General features: G+C 49.0%; 2 protein-coding genes across 3 annotated transcripts; both read right to left on the bottom strand.

Moving 5' to 3' along the window:
- Positions 1–282: 282 nt before the first annotated feature.
- On the bottom strand, positions 283–7,092 carry ARPC1B (actin related protein 2/3 complex subunit 1B). The gene is made up of 10 exons (XM_032197611.1): positions 6,962–7,092; positions 4,428–4,501; positions 3,641–3,745; positions 2,774–2,996; positions 2,250–2,357; positions 1,922–2,128; positions 1,547–1,622; positions 1,273–1,469; positions 1,003–1,093; positions 283–562 (listed from the first exon to the last, which is right to left on the bottom strand). Exons 2-10 carry the CDS (start codon positions 4,489–4,491, stop codon positions 524–526), a joined length of 1,110 nt encoding a protein of 369 aa, XP_032053502.1. The 5' UTR covers positions 4,492–4,501; positions 6,962–7,092; the 3' UTR covers positions 283–523.
- Positions 7,093–10,701: 3,609 nt separating this feature from the next.
- On the bottom strand, positions 10,702–26,525 carry ARPC1A (actin related protein 2/3 complex subunit 1A). 2 transcript variants are annotated; one of them, XM_032197615.1, is made up of 10 exons: positions 26,393–26,525; positions 23,002–23,083; positions 22,378–22,482; positions 19,651–19,873; positions 17,986–18,093; positions 14,383–14,595; positions 13,151–13,226; positions 12,763–12,956; positions 11,958–12,048; positions 10,702–11,086 (listed from the first exon to the last, which is right to left on the bottom strand). In XM_032197615.1, the coding sequence occupies exons 2-10, from the start codon at positions 23,063–23,065 to the stop codon at positions 11,048–11,050; spliced, it is 1,113 nt and encodes a 370-aa protein (XP_032053506.1). In that variant the 5' UTR covers positions 23,066–23,083; positions 26,393–26,525; the 3' UTR covers positions 10,702–11,047. The 2 variants fall into 2 exon arrangements, with proteins under 2 accessions (XP_032053506.1, XP_032053507.1); XM_032197616.1 differs by having other exon boundaries at positions 23,002–23,106.
- Positions 26,526–27,058: the final 533 nt, after the last annotated feature.

The raw sequence follows: 27,058 nt of genomic DNA on the forward strand, positions 1-27,058 counted from the left end.
AAATGCACAAGTATTTATCCACTTTTCTTACAGCTTCTGAAAAGGATCCCATATCCTTGGCGCTCAGGAACAGCAGAGAGGCTTTGTTTTCCTGCTGTGATGAGGGACTGCTCGTATCCTGAGTGAGAGCTGGATTTAGCAGCTGGCCACACTGCAACCAAAGGTGCCAGCCGGCCCGTGATACCGAGCTGAAAAGGGCCGGGTTGGTTCAGCTTAAAAAAATTAAAAAAAGGAGCAAAACCATCGTTGGATATACACAGGAAAAAAAAAATCTCTGCTTTATTTTTTTTTTTTTTTACTTCTTTAAGCGACGTATGACCAGCATCAGTTAGGATGGTAACAAAAATAGTAAAAAATAACAAATGAAACCACCTTTATCTTCGTGTCAGAGCAGCCGCGGGGCTGGCTGGCAGCCGGGGGAGCGCGGGCGGCTCGCGGGGGGCTCGCGTGGCGCGGGGACAAAGCAGGCAGAGCAGCGGAGCAGGGGGGGGCTGGCGGCCGGACACCTTCCCGGCTGCCTCCTTCATTTGATCTTGAGGTCCTTCAGCGCCGACTCCAGGCTCTGGAACGAAACGAGGGGTCGGTGACCGCCTGCGTGTGGCTTTCCAAGGCAAGCAGAGCCCTGGGGGTGGGTGGGGGGTAAAAGGGGGCTGTCCCCTAGGGTGGCTGCTGCTGGTGGAACCGGGAGGTCCCAACTTGGTCTTGTTTAAGCCCATTTTTCAAGCCCTGAGGGCAAAAATTGAAGCCAGGAGAGGGTGCTCGATCCCTGCGCAAGGGGATGGATGCCCCAGCCCGGCTGGCTACACCCCCCCTCTGATGGTGAGCAGGAAAGTGCCCCCCACCAAACCCCGGCTCGAAGGAGATCCCAGCCAGGACCCCAGGGACAAGACGCCCCCTTCCTGAGCGCACCGAGGGGGCACTGGTTGCAATTAGAGCTCCGCCTGATGAGGGTTTGGCGCTGGATGCTCCCAGCTGGGGGGGGGGACAATGGGGACACCTCACCTTGACGTCCCAGATGCTCATGCCACCGTCCATCCCCGTGGTGCAGAACTGCGAGCAGTTGGCTTTCCCCCCCACCAGCACGGAGATCTGGCTGTGGGGCACAAAGAGGCAGCGGGGGGGTCAGCTTGGAGCCCTCGGGGCTGCCCAGACCACCCCAAATCCCCCCAGGGCAGAACAGGAGCACAGCCAGGGGATGATGCTCTGGTTTCAGCACCCTCAGGGTGACCCAGAGCCAAATCTGTCCCCCCCCCAGCCCTCCCCGTCGTGCACCTGATGCTGTTCTTGTGCACGGTGTCCAGCGTGGCGTTGGAGGTGTCCGAGCTCGCTTTCTTATCCAGGTTCTGGAAGCGCTCGCGGGCGGTGAGGCCACGCTGGGAGCTCTGCTTGGGGACGTCCAGCTTCCCCCCGAAGGTCAGCGTGCCCTGGCCCTCCTCGTAGGTGAACAGCATGGGGTAGCAGTCGTGGCCCTGGTAGGGGGGGAGACGCAGCCCCGCTCAGCACCACCCCGGTGTGGCGCCCGCCCTCAAAGCCAGCCCGGACTCACCGCGGCCACCAGGCTGTTCTCGGTGATGAAGGTGACGGCCAGGAGGGGAAGGGTCTCGGTGCAGAGGGAGGCGACGCTGCGAGGGAGAGCAAGCCGTAAAAAGGGAGATAAGGCCCTGTGCTGAGCCTGGCACAGCTTGTGACACGGGTGGAAGAGCCTTCTTCTCCTCCTCCTCCTCCTCCATCTCCATCCAGCACTACTCAGTCCCTCCCCACCTCCCCATGCCACCTCCATCTCCCCATCACTTTGGGGTTCACCCCAGCTCCCCAAACCCACGCAGCCACACATCCCCACGCCCCGTAGCCCACCCCGTGGTGGCACCCACGGCAAAACTCCCCCCACCAGCTCCCCCCCGTGCCCCCCAGCCCTCCTTACGCCATCTTCTTGTTGGCGTCGGCGAGGCAGAGCGTGCTGTCGTGGCTCACCCAGGCCACGCGGGCGCCGCTGGCCGAGAAGCAGATGCTGTGCACCCACCCGCAGCTGCTGCTCGACTCGAACATCAGCTCCCCAAAGGGCATCTTGGAGCCCCACGGCGTGGGGCTCGGCCGCTCCTCCACCTCCTTGATGTAGGCGGAGAAGATCCTGGCGAGGGGAAAGAGAATGAGCCGTGAGGTTCCCCCGGCCTCTGTCCCATGCTGTGTCGGGATGGGGACCCCCTGCACCACCCCTGGGGTCCCCCCCTCGCTGTCTCCCTGCCCCTCACCGGCACTTGAAGTCGCAGGAGCCGGCGGCCAGGAGGACGTTGTTGGGGTGCCAGTCCAGGCTGAGCACCGTCGAGCGGATGGGCTTCTTGATGTGCTTGCAGACCCACCTGCGGGGAGAGCAGCGGCGTTGGTGCCCTCCCAAAATAGCCCCCGGGCACCCCCCCCTGTGCTGGCGGAGGGCTGGGGGTGGTCAGGGCTCCGGGTGTCCCCCCAGGAACTGCTCTGGGCCACCAGGCTGTGACAGCAGCCAGGCACGGGGAGTGCAACAACCCCAGCAGTGGGTTTTGGGCACCTCCTTCCATCTCCCCATCAGTCTCCTCATCTACGTCCTCCTCCATCTCCCCCATCTCCTCCTGTATCACCTCCACATCCTCGTGTCTCCTACCACCCAACCCAACCCAACCCAATGAAACCCAACCCAACCATCCATCCATCATCTCCTCATCCACCCACCCCTCTCCCCACCCACCTATTTCCCCCGTCCCACCCCAAAGGACCCCACGAGCCCCCGGCCGAGCCCCACCAGTCGTTCTCCTGCTCGAAGTAGCAGATGGAGATGAGCCGGGAGCCGCTGCCCACGGCGAATTTGTTCTCCTTGGGGGACCACTTGACGCAGCGGGCGGCCCGGTTGATCCGCAGGATGACCAGGGTGGGCTTCCAGACGTTGCCCTTCAGGGTCCAGACGTAGGCGTTGCGGTCGGTCCCGCAGGTCACCAGCCGGTTGCTCTCAGGGGCCCAGTCGATGCCTGGAAGGCAGAAGGGGAGGTGGTGGCACGGGGGGAGCCGTGGGGATGGGATGGGGACAGGCCACGTGGGGATGGAGGCCACCCGAAGGCAGAGATGTTCTGCCTGCTCTCTGACCCCATGCCGTGCCTCCCACCTCTTCCCATCACATCCATCCCGTCCTGTCCCATCTCATCCCATCCCATCCCTCCCACCTCTTCCCATCCCATCCTATCCCATTCCATCCATCCTGTGCCATCTCATCCCGTCCCATCTCATCCATCTCTTCTCATCCCATCCCATCCCTCCCACCTCTTCCACCCCACCCCATCCATCCTGTCCCATCCCACCCCATCCCATTCCATCCATCCCGTCCCATCTCTTCCCATCCCTCCCCAACCCATCCCATTCAATTCCATCCCATCTTATCCCATCCTATCCCATCCCATCCCATCTCATCCCATCCCTCCCACCTCTTCCCACCCCACCCCATCCCATCCCTGGGCACCCTCTGACCCCCCGGATCAGGCCCCAGGAGCACCACACTCAACCAGCTCCCTCTCCACCCTCTCCGCCACCCCATCCCGAATCCTCTGCTGCCACCGAGTGGGGCTGGGACCCGGCCGTCCCCATCCCCATCCCCATCCCCTCAGCCCCCGGTTCTCACCCGTCACCTGCCCGTTGTGCTCCTTCAGCTCATGCACCTTGCTCCACTTGGCGCCGTCCTTGCGGTAGATGTGCACCTCGTGGTTGTTGGGGCACAGGGCGATCTCTGGGGAAGGAGGGAAACAGTGGCCGGGGCAGGGCCCCCACCGGGGTCACGGCTCTGCTGGTGACGGGGACAGGCTCCCTGTGTCCCCAGTGTCCCCGTCACCCCGGCTCGGTGGGGTTTGCCCGGCCCCATGGGCCCTAAAGCGGCGATGTGGTCCCAGGGGACCCGTGGGATGGGATGGGACAGGATGTTTTGGGATGTTTGGGGATGTTTTGGGACATTTTGGGATGTTGTTTTGGGATGGCTGCGGGTGCTCATCGCCTGCCTGGCCCCATCCTGCCCCGCCTGCCCGGCACAGAAAGCCCTTTTTGTTCTCTCCCACATCCCCCGCTCCGAGGCCGGGAAATGCCATCGGCCATGAATCACCCACAGAACTCCTCCGCTCCTCTCCGCTCTCCTCCTCTCTCACCATCCCTCCCCATGCTGACACCCCCTGCGTGGGCTCCGTCCCATCAGCGGGTCCAAGGCGGGGAAGGGGGGACACCTCCCATCCCCAAAATCCATCCACAGCAGGACCCACATCCCCAAGTCCAACCCCACACCATCCTAGGGGACATTGCTCAGCCCCGGTGGGGATGCGGGGTGCCTGTGCCCACCCCGGTGTATCTGACGATTCCCTGGGGATTTGGGGATTTGGGCCTTGGTGTGAGGAGGTCCCAGTGGGGTTGGGGTCAGTACTTACGGGTCCGATCCTTGTTCCAGGCGTGGCAGCTGATGGGCTCCAGCAGGAAGCTGTGGTAGGCCATGGCGAGCTCGCTGCGGGTGGGACGAGAGCTCAGGATGCTCCTCCGGCCACGGGGACAACCCCAGCGGGAAACGTCCCCTTTCCACCACCCCAAAAAAATTCCCCTGGAAGGGGCTTCCCAAGCTCACCGCCTGCCTGAGCAAGGCCAGGACCGACCCCCCCCAGCCCCACAGTCCCTGACAGGAGCCCGGAGAGGCTGGAGGAAGCGGGGGCTCCCTGATAACACCCTGATAACGCCCTGATAACGCAGGAAGGTGGCGAGGGGACGGCTCCCGGCCACTTCCTAACCACGTCGGCACAGCCAGCAGCCACCCGGGCACCCCGAGACCCCGCTGCCAGCCCCAAGCCCACCGTGGGGTCCCCAGGGTGCTCAGCACCCCCTCCCTCTGCCTGCTCCACCACGCTCCCTCCCCGCCTCTCATTTCGGGAGAGCCAAAGGCGCCGGGCGGCGGAGGCGCCTCCGTCCCATCCCGTGACTAATCCCTTCCCCTGGCCGCTGCCAGGAGCTGTGGGATGGGGCGGTGGCACAGTGCTGAGCTCCCCGTGCCTCCCAGAACGGTGCTGGGGGCAGCCCCTCGGCCACGGGGCTGGGGTAACGCAATGAATTTAGGGGGCACCCAGGCAAAATGTAAAGGGGGAAGGGTTTTGGTGTTTTGGGAACGCTCCCAGAGCGTTGCTGGTTTTATTTCAGCAGCTAAAAACCTGGCAGGGGAAGGAAAGAAGTCCCTCCTAGCTCCGTCCCTTGGGCGGAAAGGAAATCTGGAGCTCCACCACCTGAGCTCGCACGCAGAGAAATCCCGGTGGCGATAAAGGGTGTGCACCCTGCCCCTACACACCCCAAAAACACCCAACCCCACTGGGGATGGATGTGGGCATCCCCCTGACCCAGCCCCGCGGGTGCTGTGGGGTTTCAGGCACCCATGGGTGGGTGCAGGCCCCCTCCTGGAGCTCCCCCCTTGGTGCCTGCGAGCCTCGGAGGGTTTTTTTGCCCAGCTGAGCACCGCCACCAGCACCCGAGCGTGAGCCTCGCTTGGTCCCCCACAGCACACCCCGGTGCAGCTTCACCCCAAAAACCTCACCCTGAGCCCGGAGGAGACCTGGCAGCCCCCAAGGGGACGGAGCTGCACCACGAACACCGAATAAAACCGATGGACGGGGGCCATGCTGCTGGATTGCAAAAGGTCTGGAGCCAAAAAATGTGCTGCATCGGGCTGACAGCACTCCGGGGCGGGAGGCAGGGGCGTGAGGCATCGATTTCCTGCTGAAATGTGCTGTAAGGAAACAGCAATGCCTTCTTTTTTTTTTTTTTTCTCTTTTTTTTTGGTGGGTTTGGATGCTCCGAGGCCTGGGAAGCTGCCTGCTTCTCCCTCCTCCTCGCTGGGCTCATTTTTCACGCTCAGCCCCAGCTCTGCCGGGCAGGGCTCCGCTGCCGAGCCGTCGGAGCGGGGAGCGGAAGCTCTCAAGAAAGAAACTCGGCTTTCGGCCGCGGCTGCACCCGTCAGCAGCTTACGTCTCCTTCCCGCAGCGGCCGGGCTGGCAGCCTCGCTGCTCCCCTGCTCACGTCCCAGCCAGAGCTGTGCAGGGAGATGCCCCAAAATCCGGGGCTGCCCTCGTCCCCTGCTCCCCCTGCTCGGACGCAGAGGATCTGGAGGGAGGGAAGGGGCTTTTTGGGGAGAACAGAAGGCAGGACTGGGGCTGCTGCAGCTCAGTTATCTTCCCCACTCAGCCCCGAGGCGCCGAGAAGTTGGGAAACATCCTTGGAGGAGATAACCAAACCTTGGCAGGGGCCGAGCGGGAGGAAGCCGCGCGCTGGAGCTGCTCCGTTTTCACTTCTGCCCGAGCCACCGAGCCTGGCGTGCAGCCACCGGCCCCCCCCAGCACCCCTCATCCTCTGCCGAGCCCTGAGGCCGAAGCACGGCCCCCCCCTGAGCACCCTTCTCCTCCCCGTGGTGCCTGTGGGGTGTCACCCATCCCGGTGCAACCATCCCAGGGGGGACACCCGTCCCCGTGCCTCGCTGTCAGTGCGGGTACCCCAGGAGCCAGCCCGGCCTTGGGGAGCCATCGATGCCCCCCAGGCATGCAGGGGGCAAGCAAGGGGCAGCTCCAACCCTCCTCTTCCTCATCCTGGGCAAAGCTGGAGGCTGCTGGTGGCTGGGGAGGCGAGGACACATCGCCCCCAGCTCCCGCTCTGCTGCCCCCAGCCCCTCCGGGGGCACCCTCCCCAGCACCCCAAACCTCCCCAGCCTCAGACAAGACAACAACCCTCAAAACTCTCCACCAAAGCTGGAAACAACCCCCCTAAACACCACCACGGGGACAAAACCCAGCGGCGAGGCGCTGCCTCAACCCACCCCAGTCCCAAATTGGCCCCAATCCCATCAGGGCTTCGCCCCCTCCCCAAATTCAGCAGCCGGGGCGCGAGGTGCCCCCGGGGCGCAGCCAGCTCTCCTGACAACCTCCCCGCTCCTTACCTCGGAGTTCGTGGACTCTGGGCAGTCGACACGAACCGGGCAGCAGGCAGGGAGCAAGCGAGCGAGCGAGGGGGAGTTGCTGGCTGCCCCGCGGAGGCAGCCCGACTTCCCTTTTCCTCTCCGAGAAACGCAACCACTTCCTCAACGTGGGCGTTGGGGGAGCGCGGAGCTGCTCGGCGGCCGCCCTGCCCCTGCCAGCACCGAGGCCTCTCGGCCGCCGCACGTGGACGGGCTGCCGGCCACGCCGCCGCCCCGGGATGCTCCTGGAGATGCAGGAGGACCGCAGCCCACCTCGTGCCAGAGCCCACCCGCGGGGAGAAGCGCGTGGCAGCGTTGCACGGGGAGGTTTGGGGCTCAGCAGGACCTCGCCGTGCTGGGTGCCGGTTCCTGCATCCCGCTGGGCGCAGCGGGACCGAGGCGGCTGCACCGTGCGCCTACGCCCCCCTGCACCCCTTTATTTTTTCTCCTGTTTCAGGGCCAGCTGGTTTCAATCCCGTTCTCCGGGAGACTCCTAATTAAAGAGCTGGGAAAGAAGCGAGGCTTCGGCTTCTTGGTGCCTTGCTGTGAGCTGGGTGAAGTCACGCACGGGGACGCACTCCCCTCTGACCCCAAAAGTAACCAGGGAGGGGTTGATCGCATTGCAGAACCTGGACAGCAGCACATCGGGGTCTCACAGGGGGAGGACAGGGTCCTGGTGGCATTTCCCAGCTGCAAGAGGTGGATGTGATAACCTCGTAGTCGTTAAACCACAGAATTAATCCCCAAGTTACAGGTCTGCTGTAGGTAAAGCTCTGTGGGGTGGCACTGAGCAGGTAGCTCATCTCTCCCCTGATCCTAAAGCCCATTAGCCCCCTTTCTGAAGTTTTTCCTTCTGCCTGCAGATTTCCTCCAGTCCTCGCATGGCTATGAACTGCTCTGAATCTATCCTCAACCAGGAGAGTTCAGGTTTTTCCGGCATCCCGCTGCTCAGCCCTGCAAAGCCTCGTGCCAAGAGCAGCAGCTCTCCTCTGAGCAGGACAGGACAGGACAGGAGGGGACCTCACTGCCCAGCAGAGAGGAGCATCACCCTCACCCCAGCACCTCCTGCAGAGCACATCCTCATCTCCCGTGGCATTTCCTCGTTCCTTCTCGAGGCTGCTCCCGCTGTGGCTCTTCCCTGAGCTGCTCGGAGTCCCACGGGCTCCGAGCGCTGCTTGGGCTTCCCCGGGGTTCGGCCGCCCACGGGGGATTCAGCAAGTGCTGCCGAGCCCGGGGAGGAAGGAGCAGCCCTGCTGGATCTCTCCCCAGCTCCCACTCGAGGTCTGACTAAGCCACGTAACTGCTTTCACCACCGCCTCCTTGAGCAGAAGGATCCTCCTGCGCCCGCTTGTCGTGGAAAGCCTGGGGCCTCTCTGCAGAAACACCCCCTGTGCAGACAGGGGAGATGCCAGAACGTTTTTTTTTTTGCTGGGAATGATTTTGGAGGTGGGAAAAAGGGATGAAAAGGGGCAGTAATTCCCCATCTTTTTGTTCGGAGACGCGGAGTTTTCAGACGGGCTCCTGGGAACAGTCTCTGGCATCCCTGCTCGCGCGCAGCCCCGATCCCTGCCCCTAACAGTCTGCGAGCTGGCGCGGAGCAGCGAGCATATGCAGCCAGCAGCCAGCCTGTAATTAAGACTACAAAACCACCAGCTTTCTTGTGAAGTTGCTTTCAAGGGCACCGTTAACCCCAGCACATACAAGCAAGCACGTGCTAGCGAGCCTGGTGCTGCAGCTAGTTAAAATGCAGGGGTGAATCCTCACCGTGCTGGACACGAGGACACCCCGAGGGGGTTAGAGATGAGGGAGGAAAGTGAGAGAACGGCAGAGGCCAAACAAAGCAGCTGCCCTCACGTGGGGTGGCAGCAGGACATGCTGCCAGGCATCACCTCCAGCCCTCAGCCAGCACACAAGGTGCAGAGCTCTCCCCTCCCCACCCACGGGACAGTTTTAAGGTGAAACACTTATTTTGGAGTTGTTTTTACTCCCCTCGCTCTGTCCTTTTCTAACATAAAGATCTCCGCTCTGTTTTTAACCGCAGATTCCTAGCAGAGCCGTTTCTCTCAGACAGTAACCTAGGGCAGTTTCATCAAATGTCAGTTTGGTGGCTCCTTTTACCTTCTCTGGCTCGTTCATGCAGAAAAAGAACACGGCAAAATGTAGAGACCCATTTTCTTCACCATCTCTTTAGATGATTTTTTTCTCTTTTCTATTATTTGGGCCGTATCTTTGAGAACACAGTTTTTACTACATATCTTGGAAATTAAACTGCACACATTCAAAAATGACTTCAGAAACAAAATCACTACTTCCTGTGAGATGTAAGTGTCTACCACAGTCTGCAGAGATGAACAAATCCAAGCCCATGCCCTCTGTCCATCCTCCAAGGCTGGCAGTGTCACTTTGATCCAGAAGACATTTAACTCCATTAGTGCTGTGTCCTGGCTGATAAACCCAACGTCCCCCATATCATCGTACACAGCAGACCACGAGACTGCAAGCTGAGTAAGCAGTTAAAACAGCCGTTATTTTACATTTAGAAAGGAGAGGAAATTGCAAAGCCACATTTGATTGCCAGGGGAAGAAGGCGGGAGACAAAAGAAAACCGAAAGGAAAATAATCCGTGCCCTGGGTGCAACAAAAGCTGCACCTGAAAAGGATGCAGCTCTGCGAGGGACGTGGTTCACTCAGAACACGAGCAGTTGTCAGCTTTGTGAGCCTGCCTGCCACCCTTCCTCTTCAATCACTCAGAGCTAAGAAATGAGCAGTGTATGAAGAAACACTCCGGTTCCAGAGGAAGTGGTAAAATTTAGTCATAGGGTTGTGGTTTTTTTTAAGACACTTCTGCATTTTCAACAGAAGTGACAAGTCTTAGGCCTTATAAAGCAATGCTCTGAGCCAGGTAATCCCCTCCCAAGCACGGCCTGAAGCGAGCCTCAAGGCAGCAGTACAGTTAATCTTAACTGGACTGTGTGAATAAAATAAGTTATGTGCAGCTGCCTCAGCGAGCTACCAAACTGAACTGAGCTTCAAAAGACTGTCACCTGGAGACAAAGGATCTGTGCAGAAGCCAGTGTGTGCTGTTACCTCTGTTAAACGTGCTTCATTTCTCCACCGGTCATTATAAACACAGAGCTTTATGGGCTGAGCACTCGGCTCTAACACGACGTGCAGGTCTGTGCAGCTTCACGGGCTTACAAAGTGATTTGCTTTTTAATTTGTCTTCCCTAAAGATCCGACTCAGCAGATTTTCGCCTCACTTTCCACACGCAGCCTTCCACACCGTATCCTTGGCACCACGCTGTGAGCAGTCTTTGTACAACTCCCAGAGGTACCTACACACAGTTCTGGTCACTTGCCTTTGTAAAACCACGACCCACTAAGCAGACAATGAAAAAGACATTCAGGTTAATTTGCTATTATTATGACCGGAGAAAATGCCAGGCAGACAGAACTAAGAGTCAGTAGGACAAAACTGCTCATCCTCAAAGATCATCACCTCAAGGGAACGATTCCCCTGAAAGAAGCCTCGCTGAACCTTCACATCCAGATCTTCAGTACTTTAGATCTTCATCTGTTAACCTGAAACTTTCAGTTAAGATGAACTCTTCCTGTTTTAAGGCGATAAAACACCAGTTCAGGGGGTTTCTACACTCTTTATCTGAGTTTATTCCTGTAATATCCTTTTTAAAATAACTTAATGAGCACTGAAACACAAAGGATCTGTTTTTCTTTTTTTTATTATTATTATTATTTCTAGCAGACAATTTACATAAAATTCCCCTTTTAAGTTAGTGATTCATAACGTCCTGCAATAAACTACTTAAGGAGCAGCTTTGGTAAAGAATGGAATGAAACAACCAACTGAAAAAAATAAAAAAGAACAATCACAGCTGATTTTGAAACCAACACAATTCACCAAATTTAGATTCAAAAGAAAATCTGCCAAGCTGTATTTTCTCAGTGTTTCCAAATATTCCACCTTTCTCCTCCCTTTTCGGGTTTGTGCAGATGTGGGAGCTGCATTCTGTCAAGCAGTTTGTCCTGCTAGATCACGGAAATCCATCTTTACATGATTCGTAGACCTTGAATAGAAGACTCTAAGGTCTTGAAAGAGAGAAAATTTTAAATCACAGCCTGCTACAGTATCCGGTGTCAAATAATTCACTGTGAAGGGTGATGTTAAGAAAAATAGAGCAAAACAAACACAATACTTGAGATTACTCTTATTCAAGAGCCAGAAACCACTATAATTATTAATTTCAAACTCACACACATAGACCAATGGTTCCACCCCCTCCCCCTGAAACTGCATTCAGACAGTTCATATATTACTTCAATTTCTTATTTGGCCCCTGTGCCCACCACAGCTTTTTGGCATTATGTATTATAAACAATTATTTTCCTAAAAGCCAGTGCACAGCCTGGGGAGGCCAGCAGAGACCTCTGTTGGCCAGTCCTTGGCAAAGCAAGCAGGTGCATTAAATCCTTTTGAGGTTTTGAATACAATACTTAGCGTATTTTCTAATGCTTTGAGGTAACTTTTAACTACTTTGATGAGTTAATTAAGAGATGACAGGGCCCTGTTCTGCATAAAGACAGTAAGCAGAGTCCAAAAGGACAGGAGCAAGAAGGGACAGTGGGCCTTGTCATACCAATGATCATTCCAGCCCGACTGCGGCTAAGGTATGGGTTGGAAAAGGAAATAATTAGTGGGATTCCTACAGGGACACTAAGAGATCCCATTAAAAAATTAAGTCTGGATCAGCACCATCTGCTAAGCAAAGCATATCTGCATTTACACTGAATCTTGAATCTGTCTTCCTTATGCAATTCACTAATGGTCTTGATATTCCAGGCTGGATTTCCTGCTGCTAATAAAACTCACATTAGGGTTGAGCCCTGGAGGCTGATCCTAGAGATCAAAAAAAAGTCACCAGTGCAACCAGTTCACATAAACATGGCAGTAAAAGCATACCTTGAAATCCCAGATGGTCATTGCTCCATCAATGCCGGTGGTGCAGAATTTACGACAATCTCGTTTGTCTATCTCATAAATAGACACTTGGCTGAAAACAGAGAGCGAGAGCTGTAAGGCAGACACCCATTCCAGAGAGCCAAAAAGCTGGGAAATTTGGGCTGAATTCAACTCCTACTCTTCCAAAGGGAAACATGAGTATAAGAGAGCTTATGCTAGATCTTTGGTACAATGCTTCAGAAAAATAAGCAGAGAAAAAGGATGCTGAAAGCTTTTTTATCGCTTGGTGGCTCTAGTCTAAACATTTTCTTTGGAAAAAGACAAATTGCTTCAGAAACGTTAGCATCCTCTGGGCTCGTGTTCTTTTTTAAATGCAAGGATATTTTACTCGATTAACCTGAATCAGCCCTTTTGATAAATAATGCATACAGAAATAACATCTGAAGTAAGTTGGTATGTGAATTCCTGTTTCAGGTGAATACTCCTGACTGGATTTTGCAGTACTACCACCCTCTTGTGAATTATTTACATATTTGATAAGATAAACTGTGTTCAAGTTACAGAACACATTAAACACGAGCAAACAGAAGTAGCATGCATGCAATGTTAATGATTAACTTTACAAGCTTCCACAATTCCCAGAAACAGGCAGCTGTCAGTGAAAGGCTAAAATGGGAATGGGATACCAGCTACACCCCTATGGTATGGCAAATTCAAGCTCTCATAGGTTTTTTGGTATGTCCTGTGAAACCAAAGCGATGAGGAGAGCATTCCTTCCCCTCATCCTGACGGCCAAGACACTCACGTTATACTGTTTTGGTGCAGTGTCTCCAGGGTAGTGTTACGATCTTCTGTAGTGGCTCTTTTATCCATATTTCGGAAGCGTTCCATGGCGGAAATATTGCGCTGGATGCTCTGTTTTGGAATGTCTAGTTTCGAAATGAAGGTCAGCGAGCCACGGTCATCACAGTTAAAAAGCATCGGGCAGCAATCATGGCCCTGCAACCACACACCAGGAAAGCGTGAGAAGAAACACAACCACCAGAGCTTCTTTATTCTGCTGCTGTTAATTGCAGAAATGCAAAGACTGTCACTACGGGAGATCTTGCTTGTTACTAACTTTACAACGCATGGTGTTTCTCACTCTCCCAAATTCTAAAACGCTCTACAAGGAGGAAATAATAGACACTTACAGCTGCCACCACACTGTTCTCAGAGACAAATGACACGCTCAGGAGTGGGAGGAACTCTGTTTTCAGCTGCGAAACCCTGAACACAAGAACATTTGTTAGAGGACTTCAGTGAAACCTCACATCTTTGGCTCCAACAAAAAAAAAAATTAAAGAGACTGTTCCCACACAAGGATTATTGAAACAGAAGTCAGTGTAGCTCAGTTGTCCTGAGGTGACACCAGAAGGCTGCAATTTCTCATAAAAAGTTTTGACCTAATAAAGTGTCCTGGAAGTTCTATAAATAAAAAAAATCAACTTTTCCAAGTGAAAACATCTAATATTGTACCTAAACTGTGGCCAGAATTTAAAAAAGAATACCTTCCCCCCCCAAGTTTCAAATTGAAAAAGCTATTAGTTTGATTTGCAACAGAAAAGCACTTGAAGTTTTAGTGTTTGACATCATCTTTTGAGGAGGAAAAAGCCTGTATGTTAAATTAGGTCATTTTTTGTGGTTTTTATAATAAATGAAAAAGGAATTCTAGAACTTTATACTTAATTACATCCTTAGCCAGGTACTTACACAGCTATAGCCATCAGAACCACAATTCAAAATTAAGCACAGCAATGCCTGAATGATCCACCAGGTACCTCTGCTACCAAAATCTAAGTGGAAGCTCTTCCTTAGTTAGAAAGCCACAGAGACTGAGAAGTTATCAACATCAAGATGAGGAACAGAAGGAGAAATTGTTAATAAAATGCTTTGCTGGATTGGAAGGTGTAAGTAGAAACCCTGCAGCAGTGTCTGAAGGACAGTGGTTGGAATTAACATTTCATGAAATGAACAAATTATTTCCCAGACCCTGACTGGACACAGGGTCTTAGTTATGGAGCGAGCATGTTTCTGCAGGTCACTCGGATCCATTTACAAGGAAATAATTTGTTTCCAATATCACCAGTAGAACCCTTTTTTTTTTTTCCCAAATGCTTTTCTCAACCCCCCTTTTTTTTCAAAATCAAATGACTGTGCCCTCACTGAAGAATTCCTAAAAGAAACTAGAATTATATAATCTAAAACTCTACAAATTCTACCTTATTTACGTAGGCCTCAAAGAGACTCCTGGAACGTACGGTAAAACTGTCAAAACTGGAAATAGCAGTCACAGCTTCCCTCTTGTAGCTGCGAGCACAGCATTCCACATACTGCTTCTTTCTAGTGTCAAACATTTAATAGCCATCAGAAAGAGCATACTTACATCATATTTTTTGAGGCATCAGCAACTGACACAGTACTATCATGACTGACCCAGGCTAGGCGGTTACCGCTGGCAGAGAAACTGACACTATGCACCCATCCGCCACTTCCAGCGCCCCCAAATTCGGACATCAGCTGCCCAAAAGGCATTTTGGAGCCCCATGGTGTACTGGCTGGTTTTTCATCCACCTCCTTAATGTAAGCAGAAAACACCCTGCAAATAAAAAAAAAATCTGCATGAACACAGACATTAAAAAAACCTCCTGGGAGCTGCATATACATTTCACATTGGGAGCAACTAGACGCATTCTATTTCTACCAAAATAAAATACTGTATTATCTTTCAGCAGCTGGGAGGATTCAGTAGACAAGGAGAGAAAACAACAGTACAAAGGGTGTAACGTGTATAGGTTTCTCATAAATGCTCTATTTTTTTTTACCTCTCCTTGTTTCCAGAAGATGGCACAAAACCACACAATATCCTTACGTTTTCCACTCTGCTAAGATTTTCCCTTTCATCCTTTTGCACTGCTAATAAGCCTCAGAGTCAATTCTTCAGTTAGAGGAAAACCAAGAGGTACAATCACAGAATCATTTAGGTTGGAAAAGACCTCCAAGATCACCCAGTCCAACAACGTATAACTAGACACTAATACAAACACCTAGAAAATTACCCACTTTTTAAGAATATTCACTTCTCAGCAGGATTCCAGTGAAAAAAATTAAAAAAAAAAAAAGATGTTCAAACGCCAAAGGGGCTCTGAACTACCTTAATCTGGCTCATTACTGAAAGAATGCCTTGAAAACCTGAAATACCACCATGTTTTTATAGGTTTTTTCCCAGCACTACGATTTTCGAGATATGTTTAAATAGAAAGCCTCCCCCTTTCATCAAATTCCTTCTGCATGATTCAGACATGCCACAATATGGTGTTCTCCACTGTTACCATGGAAGTTACTAGGACGTCACAAACATAGGATTAGAGTCCATCGAACAGGAGGAACAAGTGAGCTATGCCATACTACTGCCAGAGAAATATTTCAGTAAAAAAGGAAAAAAAAAATAAAAATCAGTCAAACATTCACAGTTGCAGTCAAACACTAAAAGGAATTATTTTATAGTGAGTTTAACGAAACATTGCTTCCTCTACCACCACTCTAGTTGTGTTTTGTTTTATTTTTTTATTTAAATCTTTTACATGTGTGGGGTATGCACTTCAGAAGGTGCCTGTATTCAGTTTATTCAAATACAGCTGATCATTTGGTACATGAAGGGTTTAACTGCAGCTATATTAGGTACAGATTTTCAGAGAATTAAGTACAAAATTATGCTCAGCTATATCAGTTTAAATATAATCTAATGGTAATCCTTCAACAAACTTACTTTTATAGAGCTGTCTGAAAGGATGGTTCTCTTAATGTATGGAAATAGGACAAGATGTTTAAAGCAGCAGCCTTTGACACCAGGCAGAAAAAGCATTCCTAAGTAGTGAGAGACCTTGAAGATAACTATTGGTTTAAAAAAAGTCTCTTCGCTTCCTCAGCTTGAAGGCCCCAGCCTTCAAAGAATATTGGGAAATGATTTTCATTCCTGCAGCAACGTTGTTCAAGCAAGAATATAAAATTCACACCTATATGGTGCTGTTAGCTACGTGTATTACTAAAGACAAATGTAAGAGGAGCTCATCTAGGCCAGCCACCAAAAAAAACTGCTGAATACCTATCAACTTGGAGTCTCTTCTGCCCTCCATTCTTTTTCCAAAATGTCTCCCACTTAGCTGCTTATTAGCTGGCAGTGGCTCTGGCAGATCCATTGCATAATTTTATTCAGAACCACCTATCAGAACAGATGCATACTTCAGGCCCAGATATCTTTATCATCTTTAATATGTAACTAAACATTCCCTAGAACTGGAATTCTGGAGATTTTTATTCATCATTTAGCAGAGACAATATTCTTTCATGGGTTTGGGGAAGCAACAGAAACACAAGCTCAGTACCAATCTCAACTTTCCCTTTCTTCCTTTAGTATTTCTGTATGGAGATTTCTATACTAAAAGCAGCAATATTATTAAATGGTTCATCCTATGGTATAATCTAAATGAGAGCAGAAGGTTTCCCAAATGTTTTAAACCAAGATCTGTTTTAGTGTTTTTTGTTGTTGTTTGTGTTTTAAATATACACCATTTTCAGACAAAAGATGTAGGACAGAATGAGTTCCCTGATGGGAAACAATAGACAAAAGTAAGTCTTCGAGAAAACACACCTAGAAAATTGACAACCATGTCTTGACTTTCTTCAAAAAAAATTAAATCATAATGAACAGAAAATAATTCAATTCCAGTTTCTCAAAGTAGGGAAGAGGAAATAATCAGGGATCCAATGTACATAATAAGCACTGAACAAGGCTTGGAGACAAAACAGCAGAAGTCCAAAGTCAAAGACATATCAGCTGACCTAATGTCAGAATCCCAAGAAGCTTTATGAACACACATGAAAAAAATTCCTCATGTGAATAGCAGCTGCTTCTGGAAGATGAATGACTACTTTTTACATCACATTTTTTTAGTGAAAGGAAGTGAACATTCACAGTTTATTTAATTAAAACTGGAGATAAGGCAGGAAAGGGAGACAACTCTCCTCTTCTTGCCCAGCTGCCATTTAACCTCTCTCCTTACATAAAAAGGTAACAAAGGATTGACTGTAGATGCACGTGCTTCATTCTGAAATAAGGAATGCAGTAGTTGGTCCCACCTCCCCCTCCCACTCCTTCTTAGTCATTTTTAGTACACACTTTGAAGCTTTAAAATTGCCCTATTACATAAAGAATTTAAGAAAAGTGGCTTTCATTATTATTCAAGGTACAAGTGGTTAAGTAAAATATGAATTAAAAAGTCAACCACTCTGCGTACAGTTCCCCATGCAGGCTTTGGTGCAGCATCCCCAGTCACAGAGCACAAAGCAACTCGCAGAACCTATATCCCTCATGGTGTAACTTCACAATCAGCTTGAAAAACTACCCCATCCGCCTCACGTGCCCATCTGCTTATACCAGCCTTCTTCCTAGTGTCCTGCAAAAATGGTGTTTTGTTGCACTGAGTTTCAGGTGGATGGATTTCTTGACCTCACTCAAGATATGGCTGCAAGAATGTTAGCACAGGAGAAGTGGAGTGAACAAGCAACTCAGGAAAGAGAAAGGTCAGGTACCTCCTCTGCAAGCTGCAGCATTAGGATGTTGCTTTTAATACTCTAAATAATTAGTAGTGGTGTTTTTCTACAAGATAGGACCTGTAAGTCTAATTTCAGACTAACAACTCAGCACTCACTGCACATATAAGAGTGGTATTTCTGTGCACTGCTAGCAAAGAAACCCACCAGTTCACCAAATTAAGGTGTACCCCCCAAGAGATAAATGTTAGTAGCCAAATTGTGCATGCAGTAGCAGCCAGGTCAAAATCTCTTAGGCTGAACATTTTATTCTGGTAATGACATCAGTATGTGCTGAGCTGTCTTCTATTTTGATAGCAAATGTGTGATCAACATGCTCGTGTTACTAGCCAGCCCGTGACCTAAACTCATTTACTGGTGCTTTATTCTCTCTCACCTGCACTTGAAGTCACAGGATCCAGCAGCCAGCAAAACGTTGTTGGGGTGCCAGTCCAGGCTGAGGACAGTGGAACGGATGGGCTTTTTAATGTGCTTGCTCACCCACCTAATTTAAAAGAAAGGAGAAGATTTATAGATGAAAATATTTTACCTGATTCCCCCAAACCCAAGAACTGTGCCTCAAAAAGATCACCTCTTGCCAATGACTAAACACATCAGTTTAGCACAAGAACTCACGTTATGCCCAAATCCTTCATATTCCCTTCTACAGCCCACAAACTCTATGTGGTTATCTAAATTAAAATTGTGAATACCACCACCAAATGTTAGATATACACATCTTCCTCTGAATCCTTTTCTCCTTCTAACTAATTTTTATAACACATCAGAGTGAAGTCCTTAACAGTTTTGCACAGCTTTGACTGCGATACTGAGCTAAGGAGCATTATTTTATTAGATCACTGAGTACACTTCCTCTCCAGCTCCTTCCAAGAAGTTTTACAGTCACCTCTCTTGCTTGCCAACTTTTCTACTGTTTAATAGAACAATAGTTATAAAGACCAACACATAAATGGGTGAACTGCCAATGATTTATCTCAATTATTTCAAGTATAATAAAAAATGGTTTTGTTTGAACCATTTACAAAGTAGTAAGGAAATCTGTTATTCACTGGATGGCCTTTGGGATAATGGTGATTTTTCTTTGAATTTACTTCCATCAAGCGGAAGCAGTTTTAAGGATCACATTAAATTATTTGTCTTCAGCACAGGAGGGGTTTGATTCTTCTGCAGGCAAGTGAGGCAGAAAAAGCATTAATAACTGAATATACTGGAAAGCAGAGAAGTCCACAACAAGCTAAAGAGAATTTTGCCAATGGTCTCATTGTTTAACATCTCCATATGGGAGAATGCACACAGAACTCTGGGAACAGAGACCTGTGTTTTTATACATTTACCCAAAATAATAGATACTTAACATACTGATTTCACCTACAGGTGATGCGGTAAACGTAGCTCCAATATGTACAGCTATAGCTGTAGATCCATTAAAGACCAGAAGCACTACATTAGGTTTGAAAGAGGAAAAGAATGTCAATGGTAGAAATTTGTGCTAATCCTGTCTGAAATCTATGAACGGTAACAATAGATGACAGAACGGGTAGGTGACAAGCTTGAACATCTTCTAATAGACCACCCTGGAGATAACTGACAGACTTGAATTCTTTAATGACAATAAATGATCCAAAATAATCAATATGGAAGACTTTACTCATTCTGGAAAGGGTGTGGAGCAAGAGAAAGCACTTCTTTTTTTTCAATCACACAGCTGTGCTAAAGAAATTTCTACTCTGCAGAAATTCTAGCACTTTTAGAACAGCAACATATGTTTATGGCAGTCAATGAGAACACACCCATGCCAGCATGCAAAACCTGAAAACAGGCCAAGTCAAAGGCCTGCAGGTGCTACGCTACAGAAAAGAAGTAAAAATCCTTTTCCCTAGGATGTAGAAGTCTGTGAAAGAACTGATGAAGTCTATCCCCGGCTCTGTTTCATGAAAATTTCAGAATTATTAAAAGAGTAACCTGGTTACTACCACTAATCACCAGGCTTTAGTTTTCCCAAGCTGACCTTAAAGGTATAAATGGAAATAAAGCAGCTCACCAGTCGTTTTCAGATTCAAAGTAGCACACAGATATAAGTCGAGCTCCACTTCCTACAGCAAATTTATTCTCCAAGGGAGACCATTTCACAAAGGTGGCTGCACGATTAATTCTCAGGATCACAAGTGTTGGCTTCCACACGCCATCTTTCTGACTCCAGACGTAGGCGTTACGGTCGGCTCCACAAGTTACGATGCGATCACTTTTGGGAGCCCAGTCAATACCTGCAATTCAGACCTCACGTTAATAATCTTTCCCATTTCTACTGTTTGCTTTATAGTAATTCAAAACAGAGAAAATCTTGTAGCCTTCTCCCTCAGAGACAGTTAATAATGTTACGTTACCATTCCCCTTGTTCACTTATTCTCCAGGTACCATTTCAAAGCATTGTGGATATCACGTTCTCCATCTAGCTTTCATCAAAATCACAGCTCCCGAGTTTCTGGATTCCACAGAGAATTTGCCCGCTAAGGAAGCCAGCTCTGACAGCTGGCCAACAGGTGGAGCTCTGCAGACTGGCTAAAATCCGTCCACTGGCACTCTTCAAATCACTGACTTCTTCTGCAAGAGGCTGCTGCAAACAGCTGAAACCCAGCAATTCTACAGCTCTGCACAAAGCTCTAGCAGAGCTGTCTGCGCAATGCCAGACCACAGTCATGAAAGTTTAGATAACGGGGTGTTTTTCGCCCAGTTAGCAGTTATTGACCTTTATGTACTGATACAATCCTTACATTTAGTCCCTGCTATTTAAGCTGTGCTGTGAGAAAGAAAAGTTTACCAAGCAAAAGAAACACATTCAAAGAATAAAACCAGATGAAACCTTTGATAAACCTGCCATTGCATCCTTCCCTTTCCTCTGCACCGAAGGACATTCTTAACTGGAAACTCTCAGGGCAGCATTATTTTTCATCTTTCTTTAGCATCCGTATTTGAGATGCAGGGTGAAATCCTAAACTCTCCTGCCACAAAATTAGATTTCGACTGTTTTCTGTGCTCAGTATTAAAAATCCAATTCTGAGACAGCCTGAAAACACAGTTCTACAAGTCAGTCTAGCACTGCTTATGAAGGAGAGACCATCGAGCCTCTTTTTATCCTACCACCTCCCCTGCACCAGCACCAGCGTTCTGATCTGTTGGCAAGTTCAGATTTTTAACTTAGCAGGAAACTAACCCTGCAAAAAGAGTGAATAATGTTCTTACTAGAAGTGAACAGAAGCAGCTCACCACCAATCCCTGAATCAAGACACAAGAAGGCCAGATCAGGGACCTCATCCCTTATGATCAGAAGTCAGAGTGGCAGCAGCCTCCTGTCAGAGGCAACAGGCAGTTTCATCAATCTCTCTCCTGTGTCTAACCACAATTTATGTCCACTCTTTAAGACAACACAGCACGTAGTATTCCAAAGGTACATGCCTTGCTGGAAAGCAATGTGAGCTCTTTTCCCAAGCCATGGTTATTTAGCTTCTCTCTAACACCAACAAGTAAAAGAAAAATGCAGAAAAACATCTTTGGGGAACAGCATGTCATTTGTAAATTCAGCCAAGTGGCTCTTCACAAAAGAGCACGTACAGTTGTGCTCTGACAGCAAAAACCAGACAAATTGAATAAAGGTCCTGCAAAAATGCTGTGGGGCAGACAGTTCCGCCCATTAACGAGTTGAGAACAGAATAAAGGATATTGCTGTTTTGGGCAGGTGCTTGTATTAATTACAGTCACTTCCTTAGAGAATAAAGCCCTCATAAAAGGATCTCTCACACACACAGAAGTAATATAAAAGACTACCATAGAACAATGACCTTTTAAAACTAACACCTTGTGACTCGTTGTGGCAGCCCTTCTTACATTTTCATTGGGGCTCTACAGATACCACGGGTCTGAAGTGAAACGTGCTCACTGAGTGTTTGCCTCAAGTCCAAGACTGAGCACTTTGAGTGGAATTATACCTCAGAATGATACTTTCCTTGAAAGACCAAATTTCTAGCCACCAATGACTAAGTGTCAAAATATGAATTATAATCAATACAATCTCTTCCCAAACATGGGCAAAAGAGGCTTTTTTTTGTTATCTTGCTTTTCACTTTGCAAAGTCAAGCCAGTTCTTAGAAGTTTTCTTTCCTCATGCACCTGACTGGAAAGGTGCTCCTCTTTTTGCTCACTGAGGATGCGAATTTTTCTGCATGAGCACAAAGAAAGGGAAAGACCGTTTCTCTTGGCAGCTGCGGTAATTAAAACACTTATCAACCCATTGCCAGAGTGCTGTAGCAAAGACGAAGGAAAAATGTACTGATATGAACTTGGTGCAATGAATCCCTACAAAAGGATATTTATTGCTGTCGGAAACCAGAAACCAACACTTGTATAATTCATGAAGTTTTAAGCCAGCACTCGAAAGGGAGCAGCATGTACCACCAGGAGAGTTTATGACATGACCAAATTACTTCAGGGGACTGAAAGCTTGATCTTATTACGTTATTGGGGATGAAAAATAAGCAATAATTAAGAAAGAAAGTCTCAGTTACTCTAGTCTGGAAACAGAGAAGAGCTTTTCTTCCTAAAGTTCACAGTACGCAGTCCAGGAAAATGCTGCAAAGCTCTCCATAAAGTGGGAAAGCCAACCTATAAAAAGATCTACTTACTCGACGCTTGCAGATTTCCTGTTCAGATGCTCAGCTGGGGAAAGCAGGGGGCGGACGCATTTAAAGTCTGGCACAGCGCGTTGTTCTCTTACCTGTAATGTGTCCATTGTGCTCCTTTAGCTCGTGAGCTTTTACCCACTGGTTCCCACTCTTCTTGTAGATGTGGACTTCATGATTATTAGGGCTAATGGCGATCTCTTGAAGAAGGAAAGAAACAATTTAGTAGTACAGAAGGCTTTTTAATACCATTAGACATGGAAAGATATATCCTTATACTATACACATCATACTTTTCCAGTCTAAAACCTGTCTTCTCAATTTTCAGGACAATTACGTAGGTCTTGTAACCAAACAGCTATCATCCCTGGATAATATCAAATAATCACAGTTTTAACAAGATCAGGAGTATACTGAACAAAAATACAGAGCATTTTCATCCAAATTTTAGTAGAAAAATATGCTATTAAGGTTAAAGAAAGTAAGGGCCAGGTCAAACTCTCATGAGCTGCAGACCAATAGGCACTAGCAAGTCTCTAAAAGCTCAGATTTTGAAGATTGTAGCATGCTTTTTTTGATTATAAATGGAGCGCTTAACATGCAGCACTGTACATCTGACCCCACCTTCCTTAAACATGATCCAGAACATTACAAGATCAACACACTGACGAAGAGGTAACAACAGGTGAAAGACTAAATTAAACCAGCATAGTACTTACGAGTACGGTCTCTGTTCCACGCATGGCAGGTGATTGGCTCCAATAAAAACTGATGCAGAGACATTCCGAGTTAAAGATGTTCCTATGTTGCAAAAAGTGAAAAAGCTGAAAGGTGTAAAAGTGAAAACAAAACTCTTCAAAATTTAATAGTTATCAGAACAAAAATCACTCTTCATCACAAGGTTGCTCCAGCCCAGCATAATAATTCAATGACACTTGCTCAGTAAATATGCTAAGACCTCTAAAGAGCTCCTTTTGCCACACTTTGATACCTTCAATAGGCCGATAAATTTTAACTGTTCTGCTCACTATAATTAATTTGCAACTGCTCTAAGATGCCCTTGCTTCTTGGTATATCCTTAGAGGTGAGAGAAGAGGTTCTTATGAACAAAACTAAAATTGTGGAACTACAATATTATAAATAAATAGATCTAGTGCCTTATCTCAGTGAATTGAATCAAAATCCTGATATGTATCAAGGCTCCCAGCACTACGGTGATATCTACTTTTGATAGGAAAATAGGGAAGTTAAACTGATGTGTCCAGAACACTGATGTGTAACTATAATCTGCTGATATGTTATTTGATTTTACATGTATCCTAGGGAAAAATAAGTAAGATCAGAAATAAATTAATTAGTAATTTCTTCAAATTAATCCTAGTACTTCACTGTTTTATAGTTAGGATTTTGCCCCCAAGAGATTCAAGCAGTGGAAGAACAAGCTGAGTTCTTCTCATCTGTAAATATATATATATATAGTTTTTTAATCTAAATACCTATTTTTTTCTTTAACCTATGGCTGTAAAAGACAGTGCTGAACATCTGCAATCAGAGGTGCACTGCCAAGCGACTACAAAGCTGTTTAAAATACCGTATCGTGTTCTATGTCCTGTGTTAATCAAGGGCAGCACGCACATATGGGAGATAACTCTGTAACGACTCAAGGTCACCTGTAATAATTAAAACGCGCGTAGCTCGATGCATACAACACAACTCGGATTTATCAATTCCTCCTTCCCTATATTCCACTCATTTTCAGGGCAATTTCTCCTTGGCTGATGGTACAAAGTCTTCTTCCCCCTACATATGCATCTAAAAAGAAAAATCTCTGTGATGTCACTCCAAGACATCCACACCCATTACAGCCTGAAATTACAACATAGCCAAGTATGGCCATGTTAGCAGAGGGTGGAGACTTCAGGACAAGGTAGGAATTTGGAAGCAAACAGGAAATGAGTGGCAGTCCAACAGAAACTCAGGAGTGAATGAGAGATGAGTAAGCCCGTAAGGAGCCGAGCAGTTACTATCACTCCGCTAGTTTAATAAAGAAGCTGAAAGTGCTGAGTCTTGGGGTCAGATGATACAATACCTCACCAATGCACACAACTGGAAAGGTTTTTTTCTTTTTTTTCTTTTTTAAAGAAATCGAGCACTGTTATTCTAAAGAAATCTGACTTACAGTTACACACTAAATGTATTCTAAATATAGCTTTTAGCTATGTGAGCTTGAAGTCCAGTTCATGATTTTAACTGGCATGGTTTTCATTTTTCTTCTAATCATCACGTTCTACAGACCAAACACAACTAGTAACTACACGCAGTCCTAAGCAAAATTATTATTATTTTTTAATTAGTGTGAGAACACTGACATAATCCGAGTTACCTCTGACCTTGGGCAGCCATGATTTGGGATTCCGTGTGTTAATATAAGCAAAACACGACTGCAAATTGCGTTTTCCACGATCTCGCTTTAGCACATGCCAGCATTCGGTAGCAGCACATTTCCATATACAGGAAAAGTTGAAGAGCTGGGCGACCAACAAGGAACGCTCAGCCTTTTCTACTCTTTCTGAAATAAAATGTAAAAATATCCCATCTCCCCTCCCCAAGGAATGCAGCTATTTCAAAACACTTTCTAATACAACCCTGGTATTTATTTCACAGGCTGGCCCTATGAACACCACTGTCCCACCCCAATAACTTCTAGCTCAGAAATTTGTAGTCCCTAACCCACAGGCTGTTCCCAAAGCTTCCATCTAGCCAAGGGACATGACCCCTTCTTGTCTCAAGCACCAGAACCTGTGGCAAGCTGTCTTCTGGTTTGGTAACAGGTTCATAGAAAAAAAGCAGTGATGGTAATCGAAAAAAGCACAATTTTTTCCATTCACCTGGTCTGACAGTTACAACAGGATTTTCTTTGGGAAGATAAATCTTTATGAAACCTTACAAACTGCATTTCACTAGAAACGTGAACTCACATTTCACTAGAAAGCGCAATTGGCTGTATAATTCTTGACATTTCATCTGTGGTAACCCCCCAGTATTTCCCTATCAGCCAACCTCAGCATCTCATTTAGGAAAGATACTGTTATGACAACTTTGTTAGCCAGGTATTTAATGCAGCCATCCCCGATCTTTTTTCCCCTTTTCCAAATGCAAAGCTAACTGTCCTTGAATGTCAATTGCTTTTTTAAAAGGGGAGAGAGCAGAAGCCTTGCACCTTCACACAGCACAAGCGTTTTGAGCATGCAGGCCGAGAAGCTGGAGGTCGGGAAGCACAGGACTCAGCTGCTGTCAGCTCTCAGCGGGGTGCAAAATCTGTGGCACGAGGCCATCCCTGGACAAGCAGCGAGCAAGGATGCTGATTCAGAATTAGAGACAGCGTACGTGTGTGTGACAGAGAGCGAGGGCAAGAGAGGAAGAGAGGGAAGGGGCTCTTTTTAGACCTCACCTCTTTTCAGAGCACTGACACCACTTTCAAACAGGGGGAAGAGAAGCACCCCTCAATAAAGGGCTGCCTCCTGCTGCTGTCACTCCCTCCCGAATCACCCAGCGCAGCCTTCCCACGGGGGTGACCCCTCGCGGGCCAGCCCCACAGCAACCTGAGTGTTACAAAGCTGCTTTGGGATGGGGTGGGGGCCGGCTGGCTGCGGCCCTGCCCTGCTCCCACAGGAACCGGGGGTGAAATGGGTCAGGGGGGCTGAGCTAAGGCAGGAGGAGAGGAGCAGGGATGGAAACCAAGGCAGGAGGGTCTGGGGGGGGCAAGGAAGCTGAAGCAGGAAGGTCATGGGGGGGGGGGGAAGGACGGTGGCAGCAGGGTCGTGGGGGGAATGAGGCCGAGGCCAGAGGGCCGGGGACTTGATGCTGAGGCAGGACCCGCCCGGCCGAGCCCCCCCCGGGCCCTGATCCCCCCCCCACAGCCCCCAGCCCCTCAGGAGGCCTCCCCCCAGCCCTCCCCTCCCCTCTCCTCTCTTTCCCTCAGCGGCAGGGCCGGGCCCGGCCTCCCCCCAAGGCCCTGAGGCGCCTCCCCGCCGCCATCCATCCCCCCCCCCCCCCCCTCAGCACCTGGGGGGGGGGGCCGACAACCGCTCCCCAGACACCGGGACTCACCTGAGGCGACGGAACCGGAGCGGGACTCGCGGACTCTGGGCAGTCAACGCGACTCCGCTCCGGGAACCGAAAAAAAAACCGAAGAAACCGGGACGGGGGCGGCGGAGGCCGGGAAGGGGGGGGGGGCGCTGGGGGGGGCGGCCCGGTCCTGACAAGGGAGCCAGGAAACGCGCTCTGCGCATGCGCGCCCCCCCGCCCTCCGGCCGCGCGTGCGCCGCCGCCGCCGCCGCTGCGGGGGCGGGGGCAAGGCGGGGAGCGGCGCGGTGCTGCAGTGCGCATGCGCGGGGTGGAGTGGCGGGGGGGAGTGGGGGGGGTTGGGGGGGGTGCGCGCGCGCGCCGTGGCCGCGCCTCATGCATAGACACAAAGGGAGGGGGCGCATGCGCAGTGAGGGGGGAGAGCCCTAATGTTAATTATCATAGAATCATAGAATTATTAAGGTTGGAAAAGACCTTCAAGACCATCTGGTCCAACACCCCACCACCAGTGTCACCCACTATGTCCCCAAGCACCAACCTCTCCTCAAACACACCCAGGGACGGTGACGCCACCACCTCCCTGGGCAACCCGTCCCAACGCCTGGCTGCTCCTTCTGAGGAGAAATATCTCCTAATTTTCAACCTAAACCTCCCCTGGCTCAACCTGAGGCCATTTTATTGTTGATACTT

This window comes from Aythya fuligula, chromosome 15 (genome assembly GCF_009819795.1).
Source record: "Aythya fuligula isolate bAytFul2 chromosome 15, bAytFul2.pri, whole genome shotgun sequence".
Classification (NCBI taxonomy): Eukaryota; Metazoa; Chordata; class Aves; order Anseriformes; family Anatidae; genus Aythya; species Aythya fuligula.